The following is a 27,262-nucleotide window of genomic DNA, read 5'->3' as shown; positions in this document are numbered from 1 at the left end:
AGTAACTTTCCCACGACGTATCGCCACCGAGTAACACAGCCAGATGAAATTTGGTTCAAATGGTTCAAATGGCTCTGAGCATTATGGGACTCAACTGCTGTGGTCATTAGTCCCCTAGAACTTAGAACTACTTAAACCTAACTAACCTAAGGACATCACACACATCCATGCCCGAGGCAGGATTCGAACCTGCGACCGTAGCAGTCACACGGCTCCGGACTGCGCGCCTAGATGAAATTTGGACCATTCATTGAAAGAACTACAATACTTTAGTACAAAAAAAATTGTGCCATCATACGAACAGAAGTGACACGTGTCTTCAACGACATTAATAACACTGAACTCACTGCGATTCATGATGGTACCCTGGGTATTAAGAAATTTCGGACGTGGTTCTTAATACACTACTGGCAACTAAAATTGCTACACCACGAAGATGACGTGCTACAGACGCGAAATTTAACCGACAGGAAGAAGATGTTGTGATATGCAAATGATTAGCTTTTCAGAGCATTCACACAAGGTTAGCGCCGGTGCTGACACCTACAACGTGCTGACATGAAGAAAGTTTCCAACCGAGTTCTCATACACAAACAGCAGTTGAGCGGCGTTGCCTGGTGAAACGTTGTGATGCCTCGTATAAGGGGGAGAAATACGTACCATCACGTTTCCGACTTTGATAAAGATCGAATTGTAGCCTATAACCATTGCGGTTTATCGTATCGCGACATTGCTGGTCGCGTTGGTCGAGATCCAATCACTGTTAGTAGAATATTGAATCGGTGGGTTCAGGAGGGTAATACGGAACGCCGTGCTGGATCCCAACGGCCTCGTATCACTAGCAGTCGAGATGACAGGGATCTTATCTGCATGGCTGTAACGGATCGTGCAGCCACGTCTCGATCCCTGAGTCAACAGATGGGGACGTTTGCAAGACAACAACCATCTGCACGAACAGTTCGACGACGTTTGCAGCAGCATGGACTATCAGCTCGGACACCGTGGCTGCGGTTACCATTGACGCTGCATCGCACACAGGAGCGCCTGCGATGGTGTACTCAGTGACGAATCTGGGTGGACGAATGACAAAACGTCATTTTTTCGGATGAATCCAGGTTCTGTTTAGAGCATCATGATGGTCGCATCCGTGTTTGGCGATATCGCGGTGAACGCACATTGGAAGCGTGTATTCGTCATCGCCATACTGGCGCATCACCCGACATGATGGTATAGGGTGTCATTGGCTACACGTTGTTCGCATTGAAGGCACTTTGAACAGCGGACGTTACATTTCAGATGTGTTACGACCCGTGGCTCTACCCTTAATTGGATCTCTGTGAAACCTTACATTTCAGCAGGATAATGCACTACTGCATGTTGCAGGTCCTGTACGGGCCTTTCTGGATACAGAAAATGATCGACTACTGCCCTGCTCAGCACATTCTCCAGATCCCTCACCAATTGAAAACGTCTGGTCAATGGTGGCCGAGCAACTGGCTCGTCACAATACGCCAGTCACTACACTTGATGAACTGTCGTATCGTGTTAAAGCTGCATAGGCAGCTGTACCTGTACATGCCATCCAAGCTCTGTTTGACTCAATGCCCAGGAGTATCAAGGCCGTTATTACGGCCAGAGCTGGTTGTTCTGGGTACTGATTTCTCAGGATGTATGCACCCAAATTGCGTGAAAATGTAATCACATGTCAGTTCTACTATAATGTATTTGTCCAATGAATACCCGTTTATCGTCTGCATTTCTTCTTGGTGTAACAATTTTAATGGCCAGTGGTGTAGGTTGTGTGGTCACCACAGATGATGACAATAGTTGGTCTGCAATGTGCTTCCATGCTGGCTACAATACTGGTAAGGGGTAATGAATTCTTGTTCTAGGGCGTTACATTTCTCCACCAGTGTCGATGACAACTGATGGTCGTTGTTGTATGTGCTGAAATAAGTCTCCCCAACGCAACCGATATCGCGCACGATCGGATTTGGTCGGTGGAACGGGTAGGCCATTCCATTCATCCAATATCCCCTCATTATAAATGCTGTTGCTTTTGCGCTGTTCATGTGGTTGCGCTTGGTCATCCTTAAAAATGAAGTCAGAGGGAATGCACCCCTGAAAAGACGAACATGGTGAAGGAGTACGGTTTCACAATACCGTTGACTGGTTAATGTATTGTGTTACAGGTCAGTGCGTCCATGCAACACTACATGCCTCCCTGCACCACAACGTTTGGAGCCCCGAACCGATAGAAGTACTCAGGGTACCCTCCGCCACACAGCGTCAGGTGGCTTGCGGAGTATGGATGTAGATGTAGATGTAGACCACGTTCTACCCTGGGTGGTGACCACGTTCGACAACGCTGGACTGGTGCTCTATTCACTCTTGTTGCTATTTGTTGCTGATTATCTACTCCTGTTAATTCAAATTTTGGTTTTGCTTATCGTTTCTGTTCCAGACTCACAACTCGTGAGTTTGAGAGAGGAAGAATAGGTTGAGTCTACACGATACACAGCAAGTAATGCAGTATTTTGCCAAGACCACTCGTTGTGCTATGTTACATTCGGATCCACCGCTGATGTTCGTCAATTGGCGACCCTTCCGAAAAACAAACGGAGGGGAACACTTATGCCATGATGGTGATTTTTCGTCAGAACCGATGTGAAACTTGAGTTTCTCCAGGCGTATAAAATTTGTGTTCTGAAAATGATTGGATGTTCGCCTGTACAAATATCGGCTATTGTCGAGGATCTCACCCTTGTTCTTTGAACTAGGCAGTGACGGTCTAACCACAATGACCTTTGAATAGCAAATTGTTACTCAGAAAAAAGGCGAGTCTAAAATCCTCTTATCACGCTATTTATTCGATAACAATGAAGCTTTCATGATGTTTCACTGTGTCCTTTTGTGATGTACAGCGGGAGTAGGTAGTCTACAAACTCTCAGACAGTGATCAGATTTGTTTGACATGAGGAATGCTTAGCTCAAAATGGCTCAAATGGCTCTGAGCACTATGGGACTTACCAACTGAGGTCATCAGTCCCCTAGAACTTACAACTACTTAAACATAACTAACCTAAGGACATCACACACATCCATGCCCGAGGCAGGATTCGAACCTGCGACCGTAGCAGTCGCGCGGTTCCGGACGGAAGCGCTTAGAACCGCCTGGCCACCGCGGCCGGCGAACGTTTAGCCTCAGGTGACTCAATAGAGAAATTAGTTCGATCTGTTGTTTCATTAACCTTTGTGGCTGTATTGTCGTTAAACTACTTGCGCAGAAGGGAAAATACACGTAATACGAAATTTTTGTGCTGTCAGTATAGCAAACGTTCCCACTGAGCTACAGAGCTCGTATCTGACAACCTCGTTAAAAGATTTCTTGATTCTACGTCTCCTGCTGTGAACTCTGGGCCGTGCGGGATTAGCCGAGTGGTCTGAGGCGCTGCAGTCATGGACTGTGCGGCTGGCCCCGGCGGAGGTTCGAGTCCTCCCTCGGGCATGGGTGTGTGTGTTAGTCCTTAGGATAATTTAGGTTAAGTTGTGTGTAAGCTTAGGTACTGATGACCTTAGCAGTTAAGTCCCGTAAGATTTCACACACATTTGAACATTTGTTAACTCTGGCAGAGCTCACATGTACAGGAATAGACAACGAGAACGTACAGCACGAAGTGAAGTGCAACAACGATGTTACCCGACAGCAATTGATAACTGGCGTCTCTCCTGAGAGCCATCACATGTTTCTCTTCCTTTCTTTCTCTGCTGTTTCAGTATGTATTTGCAATTTAGTTCTTACAATGTGCAGGCAGAACAAAGTGCAAACAAATATTGCACGTCACATGTTTCGTTTGGTACACAGTTCGATAGGACATATGTGGATTTGAAACTTCCTGGCAGATTAAAACTGTGTGCCCGACCGAGACTCGAACTCGGGACCTTTGCCTTTCGCGGGCAAGTGCTCTACCATCTGAGCTACCGAAGCACGACTCACGCCCGGTCCTCACAGCTTTACTTCTGCCAGTATCTCGTCTCCTACCTTCCAAACTTTACAGAAGCTCTCCTGCGAATCTTGCAGAACTAGCACTCCTGAAAGAAAGGATATAGCAGAGACATGGCTTAGCCACAGCCTGGGGGATGTTTTCAGAATGAGATATTCACTGAAAGGCAAAGGTCCCGAGTTCGAGTCTCGGTCGGGCAGACAGTTTTAATCTGCCAAGAAGTTTCATATCAGCGCACACTCCGCTGCAGAGTGAATATCTCATTCTGGAAACATCCCCCAGGCTGTGGCTAAGCCATGTCTCTGCTATATCCTTTCTTTCAGGAGTGCTAGTTCTGCAAGGTTCGCAGGAGAGCTTCTGTAAAGTTTGGAAGGTAGGAGACGAGATACTGGCAGAAGTAAAGCTGTGAGGACCGGGCGTGAGTCGTGCTTCGGTAGCTCAGATGGTAGAGCAGTTGCCCGCGAAAGGCAAAGGTCCCGAGTTCGAGTCTCGGTCGGGCACACAGTTTTAACCTGCCAGGAAGTTTCATATCAGCGCACACTCCGCTGCAGAGTGAATATCTCTTTCTGGAAACATCCCCCAGGCTGTGGCTAAGCCATATCTCTGCTATATCCTTTCTTTCAGGAGTGCTAGTTCTGCAAGGTTCGCAGGAGAGCTTCTGTAAAGTTTGGAAGGTAGGAGACGAGAGACTGGCAGAAGTAAAGCTGCGAGGACCGGGCGTGAGTCGTGCTTCGGTAGCTCAAATGGTAGAGCACTTGCCCGCGAAAGGCAAAGGTCCCGAGTTCGAGTCTCGGTCGAGCACACAGTTTTAATCTGCCAGGAAGTTTCATATCAGCGCACACTCCGCTACAGAGTGAATATCTCATTCTGGATATGTGGATTTGTTTCCTGTCACGAACAAATTGTGGTGTAAAGTTGCATGTTATCCACCCATTTGATAGAGAGTCTAAAACAGTGTTGTTTGCAGCACTTACAGCTGAAAAATTTGTTCGTACGTCTTCCCTGTCCAGCGCGTCTTCGTTTCGCATGCCAGCGCGTACCGCTCTCCCCATGACTTAACAATCCATGGAAACTGAAGTACATCAGCAACAAGAGAAGAAAAAGTCTATCGCTGTTACACCTGGTGAATGAGCTGGCCATTCTACAGAATGGGTGTAACAGGTACAAGTGCAGATATTTCTATTGGTGACTGAGGGCCGTGTATTGAAAAGTATTGTTTTAGCATTTGCTTCATTTGCAGATTAATAATTTTAACCATTAGGAGCAGTGTGTTTTAATTTGGTTAGTACCTCAAACTACATGTGGCAAGAGCGGAAATGTTCAAATGTGTGTGAAATCTTATGGGACTTAACTGCTAAGGTCATCAGTCTTTAAGCTTACACACTACTTAACCTAAACTATCCTAAGGACAAACACACACACACACACCGATGCCCAATGGAGGACTCGAACCTCCGCCAGGACCAGACAAGAGCAAGTCTTTCATGCTTACTTTCCCCTGGGCAGCATGTCAGATGTTGAACCGTGGACACGTGGACGGAAAACGGTTAGTCTATACTGGAAGACATAGTCATCTTAGTGGCACAGTTATGGCCGTGCAGAAAACATCAGGTCGTAAATTTTGTGGGAAGCAGAGGAAAAGCGACGAACAGACTCATCTGTACACAACAGGGTGGCACATACAAAAATATGTGCACTTATCCCAGTCACACGCAGTATTTAGAAATGCGATGTAAAATTCGTGTTACACTCAGGTGCAAAGAGAAGCAAGTCTTGTACACCATGCAACTAAAAAAAGCAATTGGGGGTAGCAATCTGAGTAAATTACTCTAATAATCCACTGGAAACAAAGGGTTCCTCACACGAAAACACTTGGCACACCACGCTGATCCACTTCTGACGTTTGACATTGCAGTTCTCGCTCAAACTGTAATAAGTATATAGTTTCTGTACACTGAAGTGTCAAAAGTCATGGAGTAGACCCTAATACTGTGTAGGACCTCCTTTTGCTTGGTGTAGTGCAGCATCTCGATGTTGCATCGACTCAACAAGTCGTTGGAAGTCCCCTGCGGAAGTACTGAGCCATGCTGCCTCTATAGTCGTCCGTAGCAGCGAAAGTGCTGCTGGTGTAGCAGCTTGTGCACGAACTGAGCGCTCGATGCTGTTCCATAAATGTTCGATGGGATTCACGTCGGGCGGCCTGAGTTGCCAAATCATTCGCTCGAATTGCCCAGAATGTTCTTCAAAAAAGTCGCGAACAACCGTCGTCCAGTGACATGGCGCATTGTCATCCATGAAAACATGGAACATGAAGTCTACGAATGGCTGAAAACGGTCTCCAAGTAGCTGAAGACAAAAATTTCCAGGCAATGATCGATTCAGTTGGACCCGAAGACCCAGCCCATTCCATGTAAACACAGCCCACACCTTAATGGAGCCACCACCAGCTTGCACAGTGTCTTGCTGACAACTTGGACCCGTGGCTTCGTGGGGTCAGCACCACACTCGAACCCGCCATCGGTTCTTACAGGGGAACCTCCCCATCGCACCCCCCTCAGGTTTAGTTATAAATTGACACAATGGATAGGCCTTGAAAAACTGAACACAGATCAATCGATAAAACAGGAAGAAGTTGTGTGGAACTATGAAAAAATAAGCAAAAAGACAAACTGAGTAGTCCATGTGCAAGATAGGCAACATCAAGGTGCTGCGAACTCAGGAGCGGCGTGATCCCGTGGTTAGCGTGAGCAGCTGCGAAACGAGAGGTCCTTGGTTCAAGTCTTCCCTCGAGTGAAAAGTTTACTTTCTTTGTTTTCGCAAAGTTATGATCTGTCCGTTCGTTCATTTACGTCTCTGTTCACTGTAATAAGTTTAATGTCTGTGTTTTGCGACCGCACCGCAAGACCGTGCGATTAGTAGATTAAAGGACGTGCCTCTCCAATGGGAACCGAAAACATTTGATCGCAAGGTCATAGGCCAACCGATTCCTCCACAGGAAAACACGTCTGATATATTCTATACGACACTGGTGACGGCATGTGCGCCACATGACAGGAATATGTTGTCGACCCACCTAACTTGTACACTTGGCGAATGGGTAAAAAGATTATTCTACCTTGCCCGATTTAGGTTTTCTTGTGGATGTGATAATCACTCCCAAAAAATTGATGAAAACATAAGAGTTTGTCGCATAAACTGAAAATCAAAAATTAAACTTTTCACTCGATGGAAGATTTGAACCAAGGAGCTTTCGTTCGGCAGCCGCTCACGTTACCACGAGACCACGGCACTCCAGCGTTCCCAGTGTCCTTGATGTTGCCTATCTTCCCTTGAACTACCCGGTTTGTATATTTTGCTTATTTTTTCACAGTTCCACACAACTTCTTCCTGTTTTCTCGATTGATCTGTGTTCAGTTTTTCAAGGCCTATCCCTGTGCCAACTTATAACTAAATCTGACGGGGGTGCGATGGGGAGGTTCCCTTGTTAGCAACTGAAATCGGAACTCATCTGATCAGGCTATGGTCCAGCCGATATGGTCATGAGCCGAAGAGGCGCTGTGGGTGATGTCGTGCTGTTAACAAAGTCACTCGCGTCGGTCGTCTCGTGCCAAAACCCACTAAAGGCCAATTTCGCCGCACTGTTCTAACGCATATCTTCTTCGTACGTTCCACACTGATTTCTGCTGTTATTTCACGCAGTGTTGCCCGTCTGTTAGCACTGGCAACCCAGGGCAAACGCTGTTTGATCTCGGTCGCTCGTTACGTGAAGGGCGTTTTTCGTGGTGAGAGGTAATGCCCGAAATTTGGTATTCCGGGCACAGTCTTGACACTGTGGGCCTCCGAGTATTGAATCCCCTAACGAGTTCCGAAATGGAATGTCCCTTGCGTCCAGCTCCTACTCTCATTCTATTAATTTGTGCCGTGGGGAAGCCCTTTACATGAATGACCTGAGTACAAACGACAACTCTGCCAACGCACTGCCCTTTAATGCCGTACGCGACAGTACCGCCATCTGTAGTTGTGCATACCGCTATCCGATGACTGCACTTCGCATATGGTTCCCGCACAGTGTAGCTCAGGAGCAGAAAGTGACACAATTCATTAAAGACAAAATAACAGATCAGCGTTAAACATACTATGAAATTAATTTCGTATAATATAGAGGGTTTATACAAGGGCGATGTACTTGAGGACAGTATTATGGAAATGGAAGAGGATGTAGATGAAGATGAAATGGGAGATAAGATACTGCGTGAAGAGTTTGACAGAGCACTGAAAGACCTGAGTCGAAACAAGGCCCCGGGAGTAGACAACATTCCATTAGAACTACTGATGGCCTTGGGAGAGCCAGTCATGACAAAACTGTACCATCTGGTGAGCAAGATGTATGAGACAGGCGAAATACCCACAGACTTCAAGAAGAATATAATAATTCCAATACCAAGGAAAGCAGGTGTTGACAGATGTGAAAATTACCGAACTATCAGTTTAATAAGTCACAGCTGCAAAATACTAACGCGAATTCTTTACAGACGAATGGAAAAACTGGTAGAAGCGGACCTCGGGGAAGATCAGTTTGGATTCCGTAGAAATGTTGGAACGCGTGAGGCAATACTAACCTTACGACTTATCTTAGAAGAAAGATTAAGAAAAGGCAAACCTACGTTTCTAGCATTTGTAGACTTAGAGAAAGCTTTTGACAACGTTAACTGGAATACTCTCTTTCAAATTCTGAAGGTGGCAGGGGTAAAATACAGGGAGCGAAAGGCTATTTACAATTTGTACAGAAACCAGATGGCAGTTATAAGAGTCGAGGGGCATGAAAGGGAAGCAGTGGTTGGGAAAGGAGTGAGACAGGGTTGTAGCCTCTCCCCGATGTTATTCAATCTGTATATTGAGTAAAGGAAACAAAAGAAAAATTCGGAGTAGGTATTAAAATTCATGGAGAAGAAGTAAAAACTTTGAGGTTCGCCGATGACATTGTAATTCTGTCAGAGACAGCAAAGGACTTGGAAGAGCAGTTGAACGGAATGGACAGTGTCTTGAAAGGAGGATATAAGATGAACATCAACAAAAGCAAAACGAGGATAATGGAATGTAGTCAAATTAAATCGGGTGATGCTGAGGGGATTAGATTAGGAAATGAGACACTGAAAGTAGTAAAGGAGTTTTGCTATTTAGGGAGTAAAATTACTGATGACGGTCGAAGTAGAGAGGATATAAAATGTAGACTGGCAATGGCAAGGAAAGCGTTTCTGAAGAAGAGAAATTTGTTAACATCGAGTATAGATTTAAGTGTCAGGAAGTCATTTCTGAAAGTATTTGTATGGAGTGTAGCCATGTATGGAAGTGAAACATGGACGATAACCAGTTTGGACAAGAAGAGAATAGAATCTTTCGAAATGTGGTGCTACAGAAGAATGCTGAAGATAAGGTGGGTAGATCACGTAACTTATGGGGAGGTATTGAATAGGATTGGGGAGAAGAGAAGTTTGTGGCACAACTTGACTAGAAGAAGGGATCGGTTGGTAGGACATGTTTTGAGGCATCAAGGGATCACAAATTTAGCATTGGAGGGCTGCGTGGAGGGTAAAAATCGTAGAGGGAGACCAAGAGATCAATACACTAAGCAGATTCAGAAGGATGTAGGTTGCAGTAGGTACTGGGAGATGAAGAAGCTTGCTCAGGATAGAGTAGCATGGAGAGCTGCATCAAACCAGTCTCAGGACTGAAGACCACAACAAAAACAATATAAATTCGACAGGTTCTATATTTTTTCTTTAATTACGTAATATTCGCTTTTAGCTGTTACTGTCCCTGTTTCACTATTACAATTTCGGCATGCGTGCCAGTCCCAATCGTCTAAAAAAACATAATAAAACGATCGAGAAAGACATATTGAGATCAAAAGCATGTACTGCAGTTTTTGCAGTTTCTTAACATTACAGGATTTGATTTTGCGTCATACAGAAGGGTTAAAAATAACGTTATTCTAGGACTGCGATACTTTCGATGGTGTCACGGCCATATTTTGTCACTAATGACGTTGGTAGATTTGTCACTGACATGCCAGCTGTCATGAGAAAGAAATAAAAACGTAATGAGTATGTACCTTGCTGTATAGGGTAGAGACGTGCAAATTATCGGACACTGACATTGAGATCTATAGCGCCTTCAAAGAACAACCAAAATAGACACTATCCTCACAAATAGTTTTCTTGTTAGATTTTTAGAAATATATATCAATGTACTATAAGTAGACACTTTTAGACAAGTAAATCTCGTTCGTGATGTACATAGTTCGCTCAAGATTACGGTACATAAAATGGACTATCACGATCGACTATGGACTGCTGACTAGTTACGTTTCCATTTACGTATATCTTACGTTGGTATCTCTGCTGTACGCCGAGCTCCACGTCAATAACAAAACTAGTAGTGTCATTAATAACAACCAATGAGTGCATTACCATCGACAGTGAGACGTCCCTTTAAGAATGTCATTTTTATCCTGTTTGTGTGACATAACATCAAATCTTCGAAGTCTGACAATGTCAAAAAAAATGGTTCAAATCGCTCTGAGCACTATGGGATTTAACATCTATGGTCATCAGTCCCCTAGAACTTAGAACTACTTAAACCTAACTAACCTAAGGACAGCACACAACACCCAGTCATCACGAGGCAGAGAAAATCCCTGACCCCGCCGGGAATCGAACCCGGGAACCCGGGCGTGGGAAGCGATAACGCTACCGCACGACCACGGGCTGAGGACGACAATGTCAAACTGCAAAAATCGACTGTACCTACCATTAACCACACATGATAGTTTTCTGATTACGTTGTATTATGGTTTGTAGAAACTTGAAAAATGCACAATTGCAATAGTGAAATAAAAACTAGTAATAGTTAAAGGAGAATAATACGTCATTTAAAAAGTTATGGAATGATACGATAAGTAAAATGGAGAGACGACGCAGTGTCCCGACACAACAATCGCATTTTCGGAGCACACGGCGGACAGAGAGGTGTCGCTTGTCAACTGAAACCACTGGAGTATCGCGTGGCACGTCACTCACTTGTCGTCGTAGACGAACCCGGCGCGCAGCGTCCCGGCGTAGAGCAGGGCGGCGAGAGCTGCCGACGCGACGCACGCCCAGTCGACGCGAGACGACGCCGACGCCGCAAGCTTGGACGCCGGCGGTGGCGCCGCGGAGCCGCGCGTTGCTGCCCGCATGGGTGCAGCCACCACACTGACGACGCGGAGAGCACGCCGGCCCGCCGGCTGCACGCCTGCAAAACACGCGCATGCGCACTACGGCCGCGGCCACGCGCTCGCCCTCGACTCCCGCGCACCTGTTGGAGTCCGACACTTCTTTGCTTCTGTTTACGTTGCGGATTCGGCGCCAAAAAATTCTTCGGTACAAAGTGAGTTACCGAGAGTAATAGTTAGTTTTGCAGATTTTATCACTGCAATTTAGGTGGGGGGAGGTGGTAAGAAATCAAGCGAAATGAAATTATCTCTCTTTGAGATGACCAAAGGACTGATCTGTTTTACTAACGAAAAACATTCAACAGCCAATAGTCCACCCCCGGTAGCTGAGTGGCTAGCCGGCAGGGTAGCTCAGCGTGTTCGGTCAAAGGGCTAGCTGCCCTCTGTAATAAAAAAACTGAGTTAATGGATCAACAACGAACTGAAACGGGTGTCTTTCGACGTCCGCCCAGAACAGATACAACGAACGAAACCGGACAAAACGAGATTCAAAAAAAAAAAAATGTGGTCAGCACGACAGACTGTCAATCCTACAGGCCCGGGTTCGATTCCCGGCTGGGTCGGAGATTTTCTCCGCTCAGGGACTGGTGTCCTAATCATCATCGTTTCATCCCCATCGACGCGCAGGTCGCCGAAGTGACGTCAAATCGAAAGACTTGCACCAGGGGAGGACCTCGTCACACACATTATTATTATTATAACAGCCAATAAGCATAATATTTATTTACTTAAAACAACCGCTTTCGACAGACTTTGTTATCTTCAGGCTTTAAAAAATCTTTTGTTATGAAACGTGTCCATTTTTCGATGGATCTCTCGCCAAGTTGTCGTGGACTAAAATCAGCACATTATAAAAGATATGTCGTAACTAACATATTTAAAAACATCAAGAACCTTGTGCAAATAGGTATGTCCATATACGAGGGCTATTCGGAAAGTAAGGAACGATAGGTCACGAAATGGAAACCACAGTGAAAATCAAAACTGTTTTATTTGCAACAGTTAGCTACAACTTCCAGATACTTATCTCCGTTGTCGCAGATCCGACTTAGACGTTTGTCATAGCGTTGTACCAACTTTCCAATACCCTCGTTACAGAAGACAGCCGCCAGTGCTTTCCACCAATTCTCTACGCTGGCTTACATCTAGTTGTCTGTGCCAAAATGTTGTCTTCACAGCCAGCGGTTCATATGAGCAGAGATGAAACTCAGAGGGAGACAATTACGGGCTGTATTGTGGGTAATCAAACGTTTCCAATGGAAAACGATGCAGGAGCACCTTCATTACCCCTGCAGAATGCGACTGAGAATTATCTTGAAGAAGAAACCGCACGACAGTTATGTAGTGTTGGCTGCATAGCTTCAGGCGAAATTTCTCACGAGGTCCTCGTACTTGGCGGGAGACACTATTGTTCTAGGCGTCTTTGTGTGCTCCCTGTGTGCTCGAAACTAAGAAGAACGACGTAACGCGATTGACGAGCATACTACAGACGCTGCCCAACACACCTGTGCAAAACTTCATCGGAATTTCACTGTGGTTTCCATTTCGCGACCGATAGTTCCTTACTTTCCAAATAACCCTCGTATATACCTCTCACAGATGCTTGTTACGTCACAAAACACAGTCACTAACACAACTGTTTAAATAAGCTGGACATATTCTAAACAGTTTCAGACCCCCAGGTTTTGATTCCCTCAGATTACCAATCACAGTTCGCACTCTCAATTCATGGCACATTCTTCAAACAATGAGTCACTGAACTTTGAAGTATCGCAATATATAGGCTGACAATCATTGAACTGCGTGAAACAAAATCGTCATAATTTCTAAACGTTTTGCGTTAGGACGTTCAAACTGCACGGTTGGGTGCGACAACTGATGGGAATTACGAGCGACACTCCAAAAGAAATGCACACTAGTTTTGTAAAAATACAGTTTTCATTCTGCATGTGCGAAAGTTTTACAGTGTGTAGATACTTCCTTCCCGCTTGTTTACAAACTTAGTTCAACCTGTTCCCATGAGTGGCGCCGTCACAGCATGTCTTCAAGATGGCTGCTATACTTGACGTTCGTCACAAGCAACGTGCTGTCATAGAATTCCTGTGCTGTGAAACCGAGACAGTGGGAAACGCCCACAAGAGGTTGAAAAAGGAGTATGGAGATGCTGCTGTCGATCGCAGTACAGTTTAGTCGGTAGGCAAGCAGGTTACGTGATGAAAGCGGGCACGGCAGTATTGAGGATTGTCCTCGCAGCGGCAGGCCTCGTGCTGCACACAGTCGAGACAATGTGGAGAGAGTTAACGAATTGGTGACTGCTGACAGACGCATCACAGTGAACGAATTGTCACGCTACGTTGGGATACGGGAAGGAAGTGTTTGCAGAATACTGAAAGTGTTGGCGTTATAAAAGGTTTGTGCCAGGTGGGTTCCCAGGATGTTGACAGTGGCTCACAAAGAAACAAGAAAAACGGTATGCAGCGAACTTTTGAAACAGTACTAGAATGGTGGAGATTAATTTCTTGGAAGAATTGTAACAGGTGATGAAACATGGCTCCACCTTTTTTCGCCAGACACGAAGAGGCATCATGCAAATTCACCCAAGAAAAAAAATTCAAAACCACACCTTCTGCTGAAAAAGTTATGTCTACGGTGTTTTTAGGTTCCGAAGGACTCTTGCTTGTCCACATGATGCCAAGTGGAACCACCATAAATTCTGATGCGTATGTGACGACACTGAAGAAACTTCAAGCTCAACTGAGTCGTGTTCGACCATATCGGCAAAAGCAGGATGTTTTGCGTTGCACGACAATTCACGGCCACATGTCAGTCAAAAAACCATGGAAGCCATCAGAAAACTCGGATGGACAACACTGAAACACCCGCCTTACAGTCCTGACCTGGCTCCATGTGACTATCATCTCTTTGGGAAACTGAGAGACACTCTTCGTCGAACAAGGTTTGAAGATTATGACTCCCTTGTGTACACTGCCAAACAGTAGCTTCAACAGGTTGGTCTAGAATTTTACCATGCGGGTATGCAGGCGCTGGTTCCAAGATGGCGTTAGACAGTTGAGAGGGATGGAAATTATGTGGAGAAATGAAAGTATTGTTCCTAAAGGATGTATCTACACACTGTAAAACTTTCGAACATGTAGAATAAAAGATGGAATTAAAAAAAAAATAGTGTTCATTTCTTTTGGAGTGACCCTCGCAGTATGCGCATGCATGGTTTCTTTTAGCGACGAAATCCACTTTCATTTGGGTGGGTTCATCAGTAAGCAAAATTGACGCGTTTGCCCCCAAACCGAGAATCAGCATTTCGCTATCGACAAGTCTCTTCACCCTCAACGGGGGCCAGTGTGTTGTGCAATGTACAGTCGCGGAATAATCGGTGCGATATTCCCTGACGGCAGGATCACCACCGAACGGTATGTGGCAGTTTTTGAAGATGATTTCATCCCCATTATCCAAAGTGACCCTGATTTCGACAACATGTGGTTCATTCAAGACCGCCCTCTACCCCATCGAAGCAGTAGAGTGTTTGATGTCGTGAAGGAGCACTCTGGAGACCGCATTCTGGTTCTGGGGTTCCCAGAGGCCACTGGCATGAGCCTCGATTGGCTACCATTTTCTCCGGATCTGTACACAAGCTTGTAATTTTGTGGAGCTGTACTGAAGACACGATGCACAGCAATAACCCTAAAACCATTGCTGAGCCGAAAACAGTCATTCAGGAGATTATCGACAGCATCCATACTTTAGCTGATCATGCAGAATTTCGCTATTCGTCTGCGCCACATCGTCGCCAATGATGGCAGGCATATCGAACATGTCATAACCTACATCCGAATATCTGTAGTAACATTTACATTTTGAATAATGCGTGTGCAGTCTGCAGTTCGTAGCTAATTTACGTTTTTTTTCATATAGTTCAACAATTGTCACCTTGTATATTACCAACAATGAAAAGATAGCCACCTCATTGTCAGGTTGTGATGTGAGACTTACAATTTAACCAACACTTCTCCTGTAGTCGTCTGAGAAAAACTGAATAGCGAAAAAACATGTGAATCCAAAATATGTGGTGGTTTTTTACGGTGCAGGAAGAACGTTTCCCGAAAAATCACGTCTCCAACTTCAGAAACTTTGTTCGCTTATATATACTGCGTTTGAAGCGTCCGCTAAACCCGTTGGGCAAAACAGGTGATTAGGATTGTGGAAAGAACCAAATAAGGTTGGAGTCAGTTTCACCTTAAAATTGTAATTTAACAATACATTTAGAACCAAAACGGCACATAGCCGAACTTTTACAACTACGAGTTTCAAACTAAATATCTTTCACGGCTGAGGGCCTCCAAACAAGAAATCTTAAAAATCAAAAAGCGAAATTTCAAGCGACTGAAAACATGCAGCTAAGCTGAAAGCCTCAAGGCAAGGGTGGATAGACAAACATAAACAGCTGAAAGTCAACAATAAAATTTTCACGATTTTAAAATAAATTACCATAACCTTTCGAAGGCAGAGAGCCGCAATGTTTCAGCTTGAAAGATAGTTTTTAGAATAAGATTCCAAGGCTGAAGGCCCAAAATTAATTATCCAAAATTTGGAAAAAATATAAACATAAGCCTTAAGTTTTAAGTAGCTGAAACCAGATTAAAAGAAAGGACAACACAACGGCAATAACCTTTCAGCAAATATCCCCTTCCCGAAATTCAAACTTACTTACATAAAACACAGTAAAACCAAGAATTTTTTTAATCATTGACTATGATAGATTATAAACAGGCAATTAAACACAGGCGAGAAAGACAGTAAAGACAACAGCACTCAGAAGCCTTCTGGGGGTCGGTCGGCCCTCATTCACTTAGGTGAGACAGGTGGTGAGTCCAACTACACTTGATCTTTCAGAACCCAACCAAGGGACAGCCACGGACTGACTGACAAAACGCTTGCCACCTATCAGTGCATGAGAACTCAAACACAAAATGTGTTGGTCGTAATTATCCACAATCAAATATGTATATGAATTAAGCTGTCAAAACTACACACCATGTTGGACAGCGACAACAGGTGAGGAAAGGACGCTGCCTGAAATTATGTTAGTGACCAGGGCAGGTAACCGAAACCACAAGGCGACTATATTTTAGCAATACAAACACTCGGTGTTGCTCACAAGAAAACCTCCACAACAGCGCACCACCGAAACGAACCACACAACATGAATGGACGTGGCTTGGGTACTTGAAACACAACTCAACTTTGACGTCCTGGATCGGTGAGCCACGAAGCTTGTGGCGATCAGACAGCTCCACACACGCTCTGACACTGCGCAAGGACCGCCAGCGTACCCATCCGAATGCACCGCGCGGAGATATCCTCCCTGGTCCGCACCAACCGACCGACAGCCCGCAGAATACCGACAACATCTAAAATAGTCGTCAGTGCAAATAACGCCAACTACACACACAACCTGACAAACACTTGCACGAAACCTGAATGATACCCAACAGTAACTAAGCACGCACGAAGACAAATTGGGAGTCGATACACACTCTCAGCCGACTGATGAACGATCGGCGAGCCAAAACGCGTCGTCCGGTAGGACGACCGACCGACGATCCTCCAAGACCGTGGCCCGGCTCAAGTGATGCGTGGCGGCAATGGTCGGGCGAGCCATGTCGACGCAGACTTCACAGCTCCAACCCGACTGCATTAGTGCCGCATTGCAACTCTCCGACTGGCACGTCCGTACTGCACTCCAGTCGCGTTCCAACTGACTGGCAGTCCGAACTCGCTATCCGAACTCGCTTACGACGGACAACGACCGGGAAGTAATAGCAGTCGAGCAAAGGTACTACGAGAGGGGATATATCGATAAGCGCTGCTAGCGCCTCTCACGGTCAGGCAAAGCAGCAACTCAGTGACAGTAGTAATTTAAATTAACGTAGTGAGGTGAAAGTACGTTAAAATACATGATGGCGGGAACACGAGCCACGCACGACTCAACCCCCTTTCAGCAGCACAGCAGGTGACTCCACTTACAGCTTTCTGCCTTCTTTAATATTTTTTTTTTTGTGGGATCTAAAAATTTAAAAAAAAACCTCTCTCACACCGGACTGATTTAATTTCACTGATCAGGATAGTAAAAACATGCGTATGTTAAGGGAATTTTCATTCACAAAGCAGGCTTATCACATTCACAGAGCTCAATACTGTTCTATCCTGATTAAATTGAGCTTAAATTAAATTCCATAAGGCAGTGAAGCAATTTCGAAGTCTCGGTGCGACGAAAATTGTCAGTCGATCTCCTGGAAACATTTGTAATAATTATTAACTTTCGGTGATCACATGGGGAAGACCGGAGACCTGCTGGTAAGACCGTGTTAGCCTATTTATTTGAAGTAACTGGATATCTTGAGCATACAAAACGGCAGGTTCGTCCAGTGTAAATCAGACGTTCCCCACTGATCCCGTGCAACACAGCGTAGTAAGCAGACACTGTCAATAATAATCAGTTAAATAATACGCGAACACACTTACTTTAGTTTAGTTCATGTATTAAATTCCTCCTCATACAGAATCTCATCAAGATGGCGACTAGCTCAACAATACATACATATACATCCTCCTTCTTTCACGACTAATCGGCAAGAATTCCTTCATTCTTTTTCTAAGAGAAAACATAGATAGCAGAGAACCTATTCCATGGAGTAAATGGACGATCCAAGGAATAATTGGGCTTGAAACTACTTTGCATTGATAATCGGTAAGATGAGAAGAGATATTTCCAGATATGTACTGAGTTATATAATTTATAAAATTTTCTGAAAATATCGCGGAGAGACCGCTGCAAGAGACATTACTGAGTTATATAATTTATAAAATTTTCTGAAAATATCGCGGAGATACCGCTGCAAGAGACATTACACTTCCTTGAATCAAACCTGGATGTGCACGCGATCCGAAGCGTGGCGAGGCAAAGAAGTCTGTCACAAAGAGTCCACGACAAAGGATTACGGCAAATAGTCTCATCAGTCCTTCACAGTGCTTACTACGCGTTACAAGAGGAGTAGTCTAACACGAGATAAACATGTACATCATGTGTGTTTTTTCTTCTTTCTTCTTTTATTTGTGACACCTAAGATAGCTTCGGTATATCTGTGTACTGAATCGCTAACACACACATACACCCGCGATTTGGATACAATATTTAAATGTTGGAGATTTCAACTAATCAGCAATAGATCAGGAGACTCAAGATTAGTGGTAGGGACAGAGATTCATGTGAAACCGTGTTCATGATTAAACGACCTTCAGCAGTAAATCAGAGAACCGACTCGTGAAGGCAACATCTCAGATCTGCTAGTGACAAACAGATGCGAACCTTTCTATCCAATGTAGAACACGGAAACAGTGACGTAAGGCTGTTACAACATCACTGAATACGTCTGCAAATAAGAATACCATGAAAGGCAGGAAGATCTTACCGCTTAGCAGTAAAATCACCTGAGCGTTCAGCTTGAAAATTTCATCTGCAGCACTGACAACGTTGACTATCAATGGGTAAAGTTCAGGGGCATTGCACAATACGCTTTAGAAAGGTACGTGCAAAGCAAAGCTGTGAGCGATGGAAAAGACTCGCCGTGGTTCAACAGCCATGTTAGAAAACTGCTACGAAAGTAAAGAGTGGTTCACTGCAAATTTAAACTTAGTCAAAGCCTCAAAGCCTAAAAAAGTTAAACAAAGCCAACATTAGCACAAGGACAGCCGTGCTAAAGCGCTCAACGAATTCGCAAATACACTCCTGCAAATGGAAAAAAGAACACATTGACACCGGTGTGTCAGACCCACCATACTTGCTCCGGACACTGCGAGAGGGCTGTACAAGCAATGATCACACGCACGGCACAGCGGACACACCAGGAACCGCGGTGTTGGCCGTCGAATGGCGCTAGCTGCGCAGCATTTGTGCACCGCCGCCGTCAGTGTCAGCCAGTTTGCCGTGGCATACGGAGCTCCATCGCAGTCTTTAACACTGGTAGCATGCCGCGACAGCGTGGACGTGAACCGTATGTGCAGTTGACGGACTTTGAGCGAGGGCGTATAGTGGGCATGCGGGAGGCCGGGTGGACGTACCGCCGAAATGCTCAACACGTGGGGCGTGAGGTCTCCACAGTACATCGATGTTCGCGCCAGTGGTCGGCGGAAGGTGCACGTGCCCGTCGACCTGGGACCGGACCGCAGCGACGCACGGATGCACGCCAAGACCGTAGGATCCTACGCAGTGCCGTAGGGGACCGCACCGCCACTTCCCAGCAAATTAGGGACACTGTTCTCCTGGGGTATCGGCGAGGACCATTCGCAACCGTCTCCATGAAGCTGGGCTACGGTCCCGCACACCGTTAGGCCGTCTTCCGCTCACGCCCCAACATCGTGCAGCCCGCCTCCAGTGGTGTCGCGACAGGCGTGAATGGAGGGACGAATGGAGACGTGTCGTCTTCAGCGATGAGAGTCGCTTCTGCCTTGGTGCCAACGATGGTCGTATGCGTGTTTGGCGCCGTGCAGGTGAGCGCCACAATCAGGACTGCATACGACCGAGGCACACAGGGCCAACACCCGGCATCATGGTGTGGGGAGCGATCTCCTACACTGGCCGTACACCACTGGTGATCGTCGAGGGGACACTGAATAGTGCACGGTACATCCAAACCGTCATCGAACCCATCGTTCTACCATTCCTAGACCGGCAAGGGAACTTGCTGTTCCAACAGGACAATGCACGTCCGCATGTATCCCGTGCCACCCAACGTGCTCTAGAAGGTGTAAGTCAACTACCCTGGCCAGCAAGATCTCCGGATCTGTCCCCCATTGAGCATGTTTGGGACTGGATGAAGCGTCGTCTCACGCGGTCTGCACGTCCACCACGAACGCTGGTCCAACTGAGGCGCCAGGTGGAAGTGGCATGGCAAGCCGTTCCACAGGACTACATCCAGCATCTCTACGATCGTCTCCATGGGAGAATAGCAGCCTGCATTGCTGCGAAAGGTGGATATACACTGTACTAGTGCCGACATTGTGCATGCTCTGTTGCCTGTGTCTATGTGCCTGTGGTTCTGTCAGTGTGATCATGTGATGTATCTGACCCCAGGAATGTGTCAATAAAGTTTCCCCTTCCTGGGACAATGAATTCACGGTGTTCTTATTTCAATTTCCAGGAGTGTAGATACTGTTTTGGTCTTTTGTTTATGTATAAGCTGTAGTGGGTGGAAAGGCTAAGATGAGGAAGCCGCGACATATTCCTTAACACACTGCCTTCATTGCATTTTCTTTAAAGCAAATTTAAATCGCCCAGTAAAAATTTGATTATTACAGTTTTCAAACCCCAAATTCGCCAGTTAAAGTTAATTACAATGATTTCTCACACAGTTATGATAAGACAGAACTTTAAAACACTTAATAACTCTGGTGCAATTTTATGACTTCGGTACCCAGCGTGGAAACATATCAAAAATTATTTCAGGGAATGCGATCTTTTACCCATGATATTCTGAAAATTGCTTACACCAGTGGCCGAACGAGGTGGCGCAGTGCTTAGGACATTGAACTCGCAATCGGGAGGACGACGGTTCAAATCTGCGTCCGGCCATCCAGATGTACGTTTTCCGCAATAAGGCAAATGCCGGGATGGTTTCTTTGCAAAGGCCATTTCCTTTCCCATCCTTCCTCTAATCAAAGCTTGAGCTCCGTCTCTAATAACCAGTTGTCGACGGGACGTTATGCTTCAGTCTTCCTATACCAACGGGGCACTATTTATTTTCTGATGACTTCCCGCTCATGACACGGATTTCATAGTTGACATGGATTTCGATTGCTAGGTGTCGCTCATGAAGAAACTTTATCACAGACCGATAAAAAATAAGAGCCGCCATCTTCAGCCAATGCTGCAGCGCTATTAACAACAGTGGACACTTGTCTGCCGTAATGTGATTATTATGTCATAGCTCTCTCGCTCATGCTCTGCAGTTCTTGACAAATACGTTTGCTTCAAAACGCTAAATTTGGAAATTTGCGGTAAGTTCCTATGGGACCAAACTGCTGAGGTCATCGGTCCCTAGGCTTACACACTACTTGTTGTTGTTGTTGTGGTATTCAGTCCTGAGACTGGTTTGATGCAGCTCTCCATGCTACCCTATCCTGTGCAAGCTTCTTCATCTCCCAGTATCTACTGCAACCTATCCTCCTGAATCTGTTTAGTGTGTTCATCTCTTGGTCTCCCTCTACGATTTTTACCCTTCACGCTGCCCTCCAATACTAAATTGGTGATTCCTTGATGCCTCAGAACATGTCCTATCAAACGATCCCTTCTTCTACTCAAGTTGTGCCACAAATTTCTCTTCTCCGCAATTCTGTTCAATACCTCCTCATTAGTTACGTGATCTACCCATCTAATCTTCAGCATTCTTCTGTAGCACCACATTTCGAAAACTTCTATTCTCTTCTTGTCCGAACTATTTATCGTCCATGTTTCACTTCCATATGTGGCTACACTCCATACAAATACTCTCAGAAACGACCTCCTGACACTTAAATCTATACTCGATGTTAACAAATTTCTCTTCTTCAGAAACGCTTTCCTTGCCATTGTCAGTCTCCATTTTATATCCTCTCTACTTCGACCATAATCAGTTATTTTGCTCCCCAAAAGCAAAACTCCTTTACTAGTTTAAGTCTCTCATTGCCTGACCTAATTCCCTCAGCATCACCCGAGTTAATTCGACTACATTCCATTGCCCTCGTTTTGCTTTTGTTGATGTTCATGTTATATCCTCCTTTCAAGACACTATCCATTCCGTTCAGCTGCTCTTCCAAGTCCTTTGCTGTCTCTGACAGAATTACAATGTCATCGGCGAACCTCAAAGTTTTTATTTCTTCTCCATGGATTTTGATACCTACTCCGAATTTTTCTTTTGTTTCCTTTATTGTTTGCTCAATATACAGATTGAATAACATCGGGGGGAGGCTCCAACCCTGTCTCACTGCCTTCCCAACCACTGCTTCCTTTTCATGTCCCTCAACTCTTATAACTGCCATCTGCTTTCTGTACAAATTGTAAATAGTCCTTCGTTCACTGTATTTGACCCCTGCCAACTTCAGAATTTGAGTATTGCAGTCAACATTGTCGAAAGCTTTCTCTAAGTCTACAAATGATAGGACATGGGGTAGGGAAATAATGCAGAATCCATTCAGCTGTAACACTGGTAAAGTGCTGCTGCGGTGCGTCGTACCATTACTTACCGGTGCCATAACTGCTACAAAAGGGGCTCAATATGGCGGCCATCAGTGTGCAGAAGAGTCTGAAAGCGCAGGATGTGATTCTGCACAGCAGGAAAAAAGTATGTCTTAAGTATGTTGGCTACCTCTCTTCATATGCTGCACTTCAGATTAGCACATGTGTGAATGTTCCTCTGGTAAACCCCATCCTTCATTTATGCGAAGTGAGCAGAAAGACACAGCTAATTTGGCCACATTTGGCCCAGTCATCTGGTACCAGTCACAGGTAGCCTATCTATCAGCTCCCAGAGGAAACAGTAATTTGATTTTAGTACTTCATATAATTATGGATCCAATTTAAAAATCCAAAATGCTGTCGTAATCTGCTCACTAAGAGGTATAATCTTGAGATAAACGTTTAACACAATAAATAAAGTATTGAAGTTAGAAATTGTGTGATATGTCTTTAGGCAGCGTAACTCAATGAGATCAAATTACCCAGCCCATATCCATCCAGTATTTGAGAAAGTGAGCATCTTGCGACGTACAATAAATTTTATACGTAATGTCAAACCATTTCGAAACTTTTTCTCACTGACACCCCACTCAAAATACTGAAACAGTTTATCGCCTACTACCTTTACTCTCCTCATGCGGTGAAACTTCAGTTTCAGGCCTGAAGTTTTAATTTATTGCTTCTTCAGTACTTACTGTACCTGCTACGAGCGTGAGTCAAATGAAAACCTTAAATTTGTAATAACAAATCGAAATTTCGCGCCGTTATCCTGTAAGTTGGTAAGCGTGCTACAAACAGCGTCCAGAATGGCCTGTAGGTGGCAGAATAGTGCAGATGCATACATACTGTCGCAGTTTCGGTATAAAGATGGCCGCCCCACTTGCGACTTGCACTTGTTATTCGGTTTTTGCGTAGTGAAGGTGTGAAACCTAGTGAGATTCATCGACGAATGAAGGTTCAGTACGGTGATGCATGTTTGTCACAGCAGCAAGTCTACGAATGGAGTAGGAAGTTCGCAAATGGTGTGACTTCAGTGGGAGATGCTACTCGGCCAGGTCAGGCACAACGAGTTGTGACTCCACAGAACACTGCAGCAGTTGAAGCCATAGAGAAGGAAAACCATCGAGTGACACTGAATGAAACTGCAGCACGTTTACAGATTAGTCATGGGTCAGCACACCACATTGTGCATGATGTGCTCCAGCTTCACAAAGTGTCTGCAAGATGGGTGCCACGGCAGCTGACTCCTGAAATGAGGGAACGACGTGTTGATGCTTGTGAAGAACTTCTTCGGCGCTTTGAACGAGAAGGTGATGGCTTCCTTGCAAGAATCGTTACTGGGGACGAAACCTGGGTTCACTTCTACCAACCGGAAACGAAGAGAGCGAGCAAGGAATGACGCCATTCCTCACACCAAAACCAAAGAAGTTTCGAACAGAACCATCAGCAGGGAAGGTTATGCCTGAAAAAGGCGTAATTTTGGAGTATTAAATGCCTAGAGGAACAACTGTCACCAATGCACCATACAGAGATCTCCCAAAAAATCATCTGCAGTCTGCAATCAAACCAAAGCGACGTGGATTGCTGTCAGCAGGTGTCCTTTTGCAACATGACAATGCAAGGCCCCACACTGCGCGTACAACAGTTGCAACAATCACAGACCTGCATTTTGAGTGTCTTCCCCATCCACCATACTCACCAGACCTTTCCCCAAGTGATTTACATATGCTTTAACCACTCCAAGACGCAATGGGAGGAAAGAAGTTCCGTTCTGATGAAGAGGTACGCCACGCAGTGCATGAGTGGTTGCGCGGATTACAAAAAAGATTTTTCTAAAGGAATTTATGCACTTTGTAAGCGCTGGAGGACTTACATTGAGCGTGGGGGAGATTATGTTGAAAAGTGATACAGCTTTGTACCACTTCTAGACAATAATATTTAAAAAAATATTTAAGGTCTTCATTTGACTCACCGTCGTATATATTCTATAGAGCGTATCCACATACACCACTAAATGTAACTACAAAATTGTATCATTGTACGACATAGTTCAGGAGATATGACATCGTGACCGTTGCGATGTGTGAAAAACCAGCTTTTCTTCTTGTAGAGTGTAAGTTACCGAGATTATAGGCATCCATTGTCTGATAAAAAGAACACCGGGGTCGCATCGTCCGGCTCTCGTAATTAACTTTAACTCCTTTGCAAAGTAATTGTCGTTTCATACATGGAAGTTCGATAGATATACAGGGTGTTCGGAAATACCGTTGCAAACTTCTAGGACTTGTTGAGGAGAGCGAGTACATGACATATTGAATAGGAACGCATGTCTGGAGACGTGTCGTTTCCGTGCTACAGCCGTTTGAAAACATGTTTGCTAGATAGGGCTGCACTGGGTAGTCATAGTGCGTGGTGCTTACGTCGGATTGGCAGATGCCATTTGAGGTCCGCCCTACCACTCTCACCTGGTTCGAGCCTCATTCAACTGTCTGCGAGTGTTAGAGCTTAGAGGTGGTAGGTGCGGAGTGTTGGAGGTGGTATGGATGTGGTTGTTGCTCATCCACAACATACCAGACGGTGCTGGGGGCAACATTCATTGCACGTGCAATTCCTCGTGAACTCGTTGACGTGTGATCTTCAACGTGATGCAGTACGGCCTCTTCCAATTCGGTTATGCGGCGTCTCCTTGGAGCACCACAGTTTCGCCTGCTGACGTCAAAGGTATCCCTTTCTCGAAGTCGTTGCTTAGTTGTAACGAAAAGGGAATTGTAGCGTTGCTCTTGGGGGGGGGGGGAGCAAAATGAAAAATAATTGTTATTTTATATTTTTTTTAAAATGTCGAAAAAGTGAATATTTTGGTGGGCCACTTGGCAACAGAATCAGGGATTGATTACACTATTATAATTACATACGTTGAGCAAACCTGAATAAGAGAAAGATTATCATTTCTGTGCATTTTTATCTTCGCGATGTAGTCGTACCCGGAACAACACTACGGGACCAGAAGATTTATGGACTTTAAAAGAAATGCAACACTACACAATTAAAAAAAATTGGGTCAGAAATAATAGGAAAACGATAATGTTCCTTCTGCCTCATGTTGCGTTCGGACCATCAGCGTGATCGTAATTTCTGGTGATGAACTAACACAAAAAAATTGTCAATTGTGTGAATGAGGAGATGGAAATCATCCAGGTTAATTTACTAAAATAAGCACACTTATCTGTAACACACGTTTTTTAATGCTACGTACCTTTTCATATTAAATTACAATAGATGACCATTGTAGTTAAATACTTTATACATAACAGTCAAAATGTCCTCTTGATGCTGTCTGTTCGTAATCAGTTACAAGAAACTACATGTTTTCTGATTGAAAAAAAATAACAATTAGCATATTCACTCAATATTTTCACATAAAATTTAAAATACAGTTGCGGAACGCAGCAAGTCCGCCCTTCATAGAATACAAACAGGCGCCAAAAGCCTCATTTGTCTTGAAACAACAGAATTATTTTTTATACCATTAATCGATACATGTACATAGAGATTTACAGGCACCGCGCAAGATCGGCAAAGATAAAGAATAATAGACTCTGACGGTGCTACGCGATGGTTGATTTCTTTTACTTTACAATTGTTCGATAACTTTAGGCCATCAGGCGTTTACTATTGAGCGTATATTAATGTTTGTGAGGCGAAAATTACTAATATTACAGTATGCGATACAGTCAGACGTTGTGCATAAAGATCTTGATAAAGGCAACGAGCAGCTCTTCCATTATCGTGAGCCTCGCCATACAGAAGGACCACGCCGGTGTATTCTGCAAACATGTACAAAACCGTGTTGCTCTAACAGTTGTAACGTATTACTAACTTCACGACCTTTCTCATCGAGCCATATACGTTATCTCTAATTTCTAGCTGTTTCTCTCACACAAATAATGATAAAAATTCAGAAATTCAAGGTCGCCACCAGCCCTAGCCCTTCCTAACCACTTAGAGAAAACGGAGCTGGAAAATTATTAGTTTAATTACTTTAATAATTTAATTACAAGTATGCAAATTTCTTTAAGTAGCCAGATAAATAGCACTCAATGTCGTGCATGAAGCAACTTGATTAATACAGGATTGGAAACCGGAGTACGTGAGAAAGATCAACACCACAGAATTTATCTTTCACGTAGATTATTTATTGTGTCTAAGTATTTGGTTGCACATCCTAACTACACATAACTGGTGCCTGACTAGAAATATTTAAGTAACAATTACGTGAGAATGTAACAGAGCACAATTTAACTACAGCAAGAAGAAACACAGAAAACGGGGGTGGGAGACAATGATACTATCATCTCCTTTGCATTCATACCATAAAAATATCTCAGTGAGATTCGCATTACGATTCTGGACAGAGGTTTAACCAGTGCACGAGGTTGTGCGATAATTATTCAACATACTAACTGCGTTTGCTGCTTGCAAACGGCCGAACTAGAGCACGTGGTGCATTCCGAATCAAACTGTTGTGCTGTTTTGGAGAAAGCGCACGAAAGAACAGATATTCTTGCAGAAATTATAGCTCATTTAAACAAGCAAACTGTTAAAATAAAGCCTATTGCGGTGTGCCGTGGTGGACCAGAAGTGTCATTGATTACCAAACACACAAAGACAAAAGCAACTTCCACAAAATATAAGATTAAA

The 27,262-nt window shown here is 44.6% G+C and overlaps 1 protein-coding gene across 1 annotated transcript in view; it reads right to left on the bottom strand.

The window, feature by feature from the left end:
• LOC126199455 (protein O-mannosyl-transferase TMTC2-like) overlaps nt 1-27,262 on the bottom strand; it is a 1,057,651-nt gene that overhangs the window by 887,180 nt on the left and 143,209 nt on the right. The window contains exon 2 of the mRNA XM_049936376.1: nt 11,084-11,297. Coding sequence (XP_049792333.1) covers nt 11,084-11,297 — 214 coding nt within the window. The remainder of the gene's footprint in view (nt 1-11,083; nt 11,298-27,262) is intronic.

This window comes from Schistocerca nitens, chromosome 8, assembly GCF_023898315.1.
Source record: "Schistocerca nitens isolate TAMUIC-IGC-003100 chromosome 8, iqSchNite1.1, whole genome shotgun sequence".
Lineage (NCBI taxonomy): Eukaryota > Metazoa > Arthropoda > Insecta > Orthoptera > Acrididae > Schistocerca > Schistocerca nitens.
Note: the sequence above shows the minus strand (reverse complement) of the source record. Positions and strands in the feature narration are given on the sequence as shown.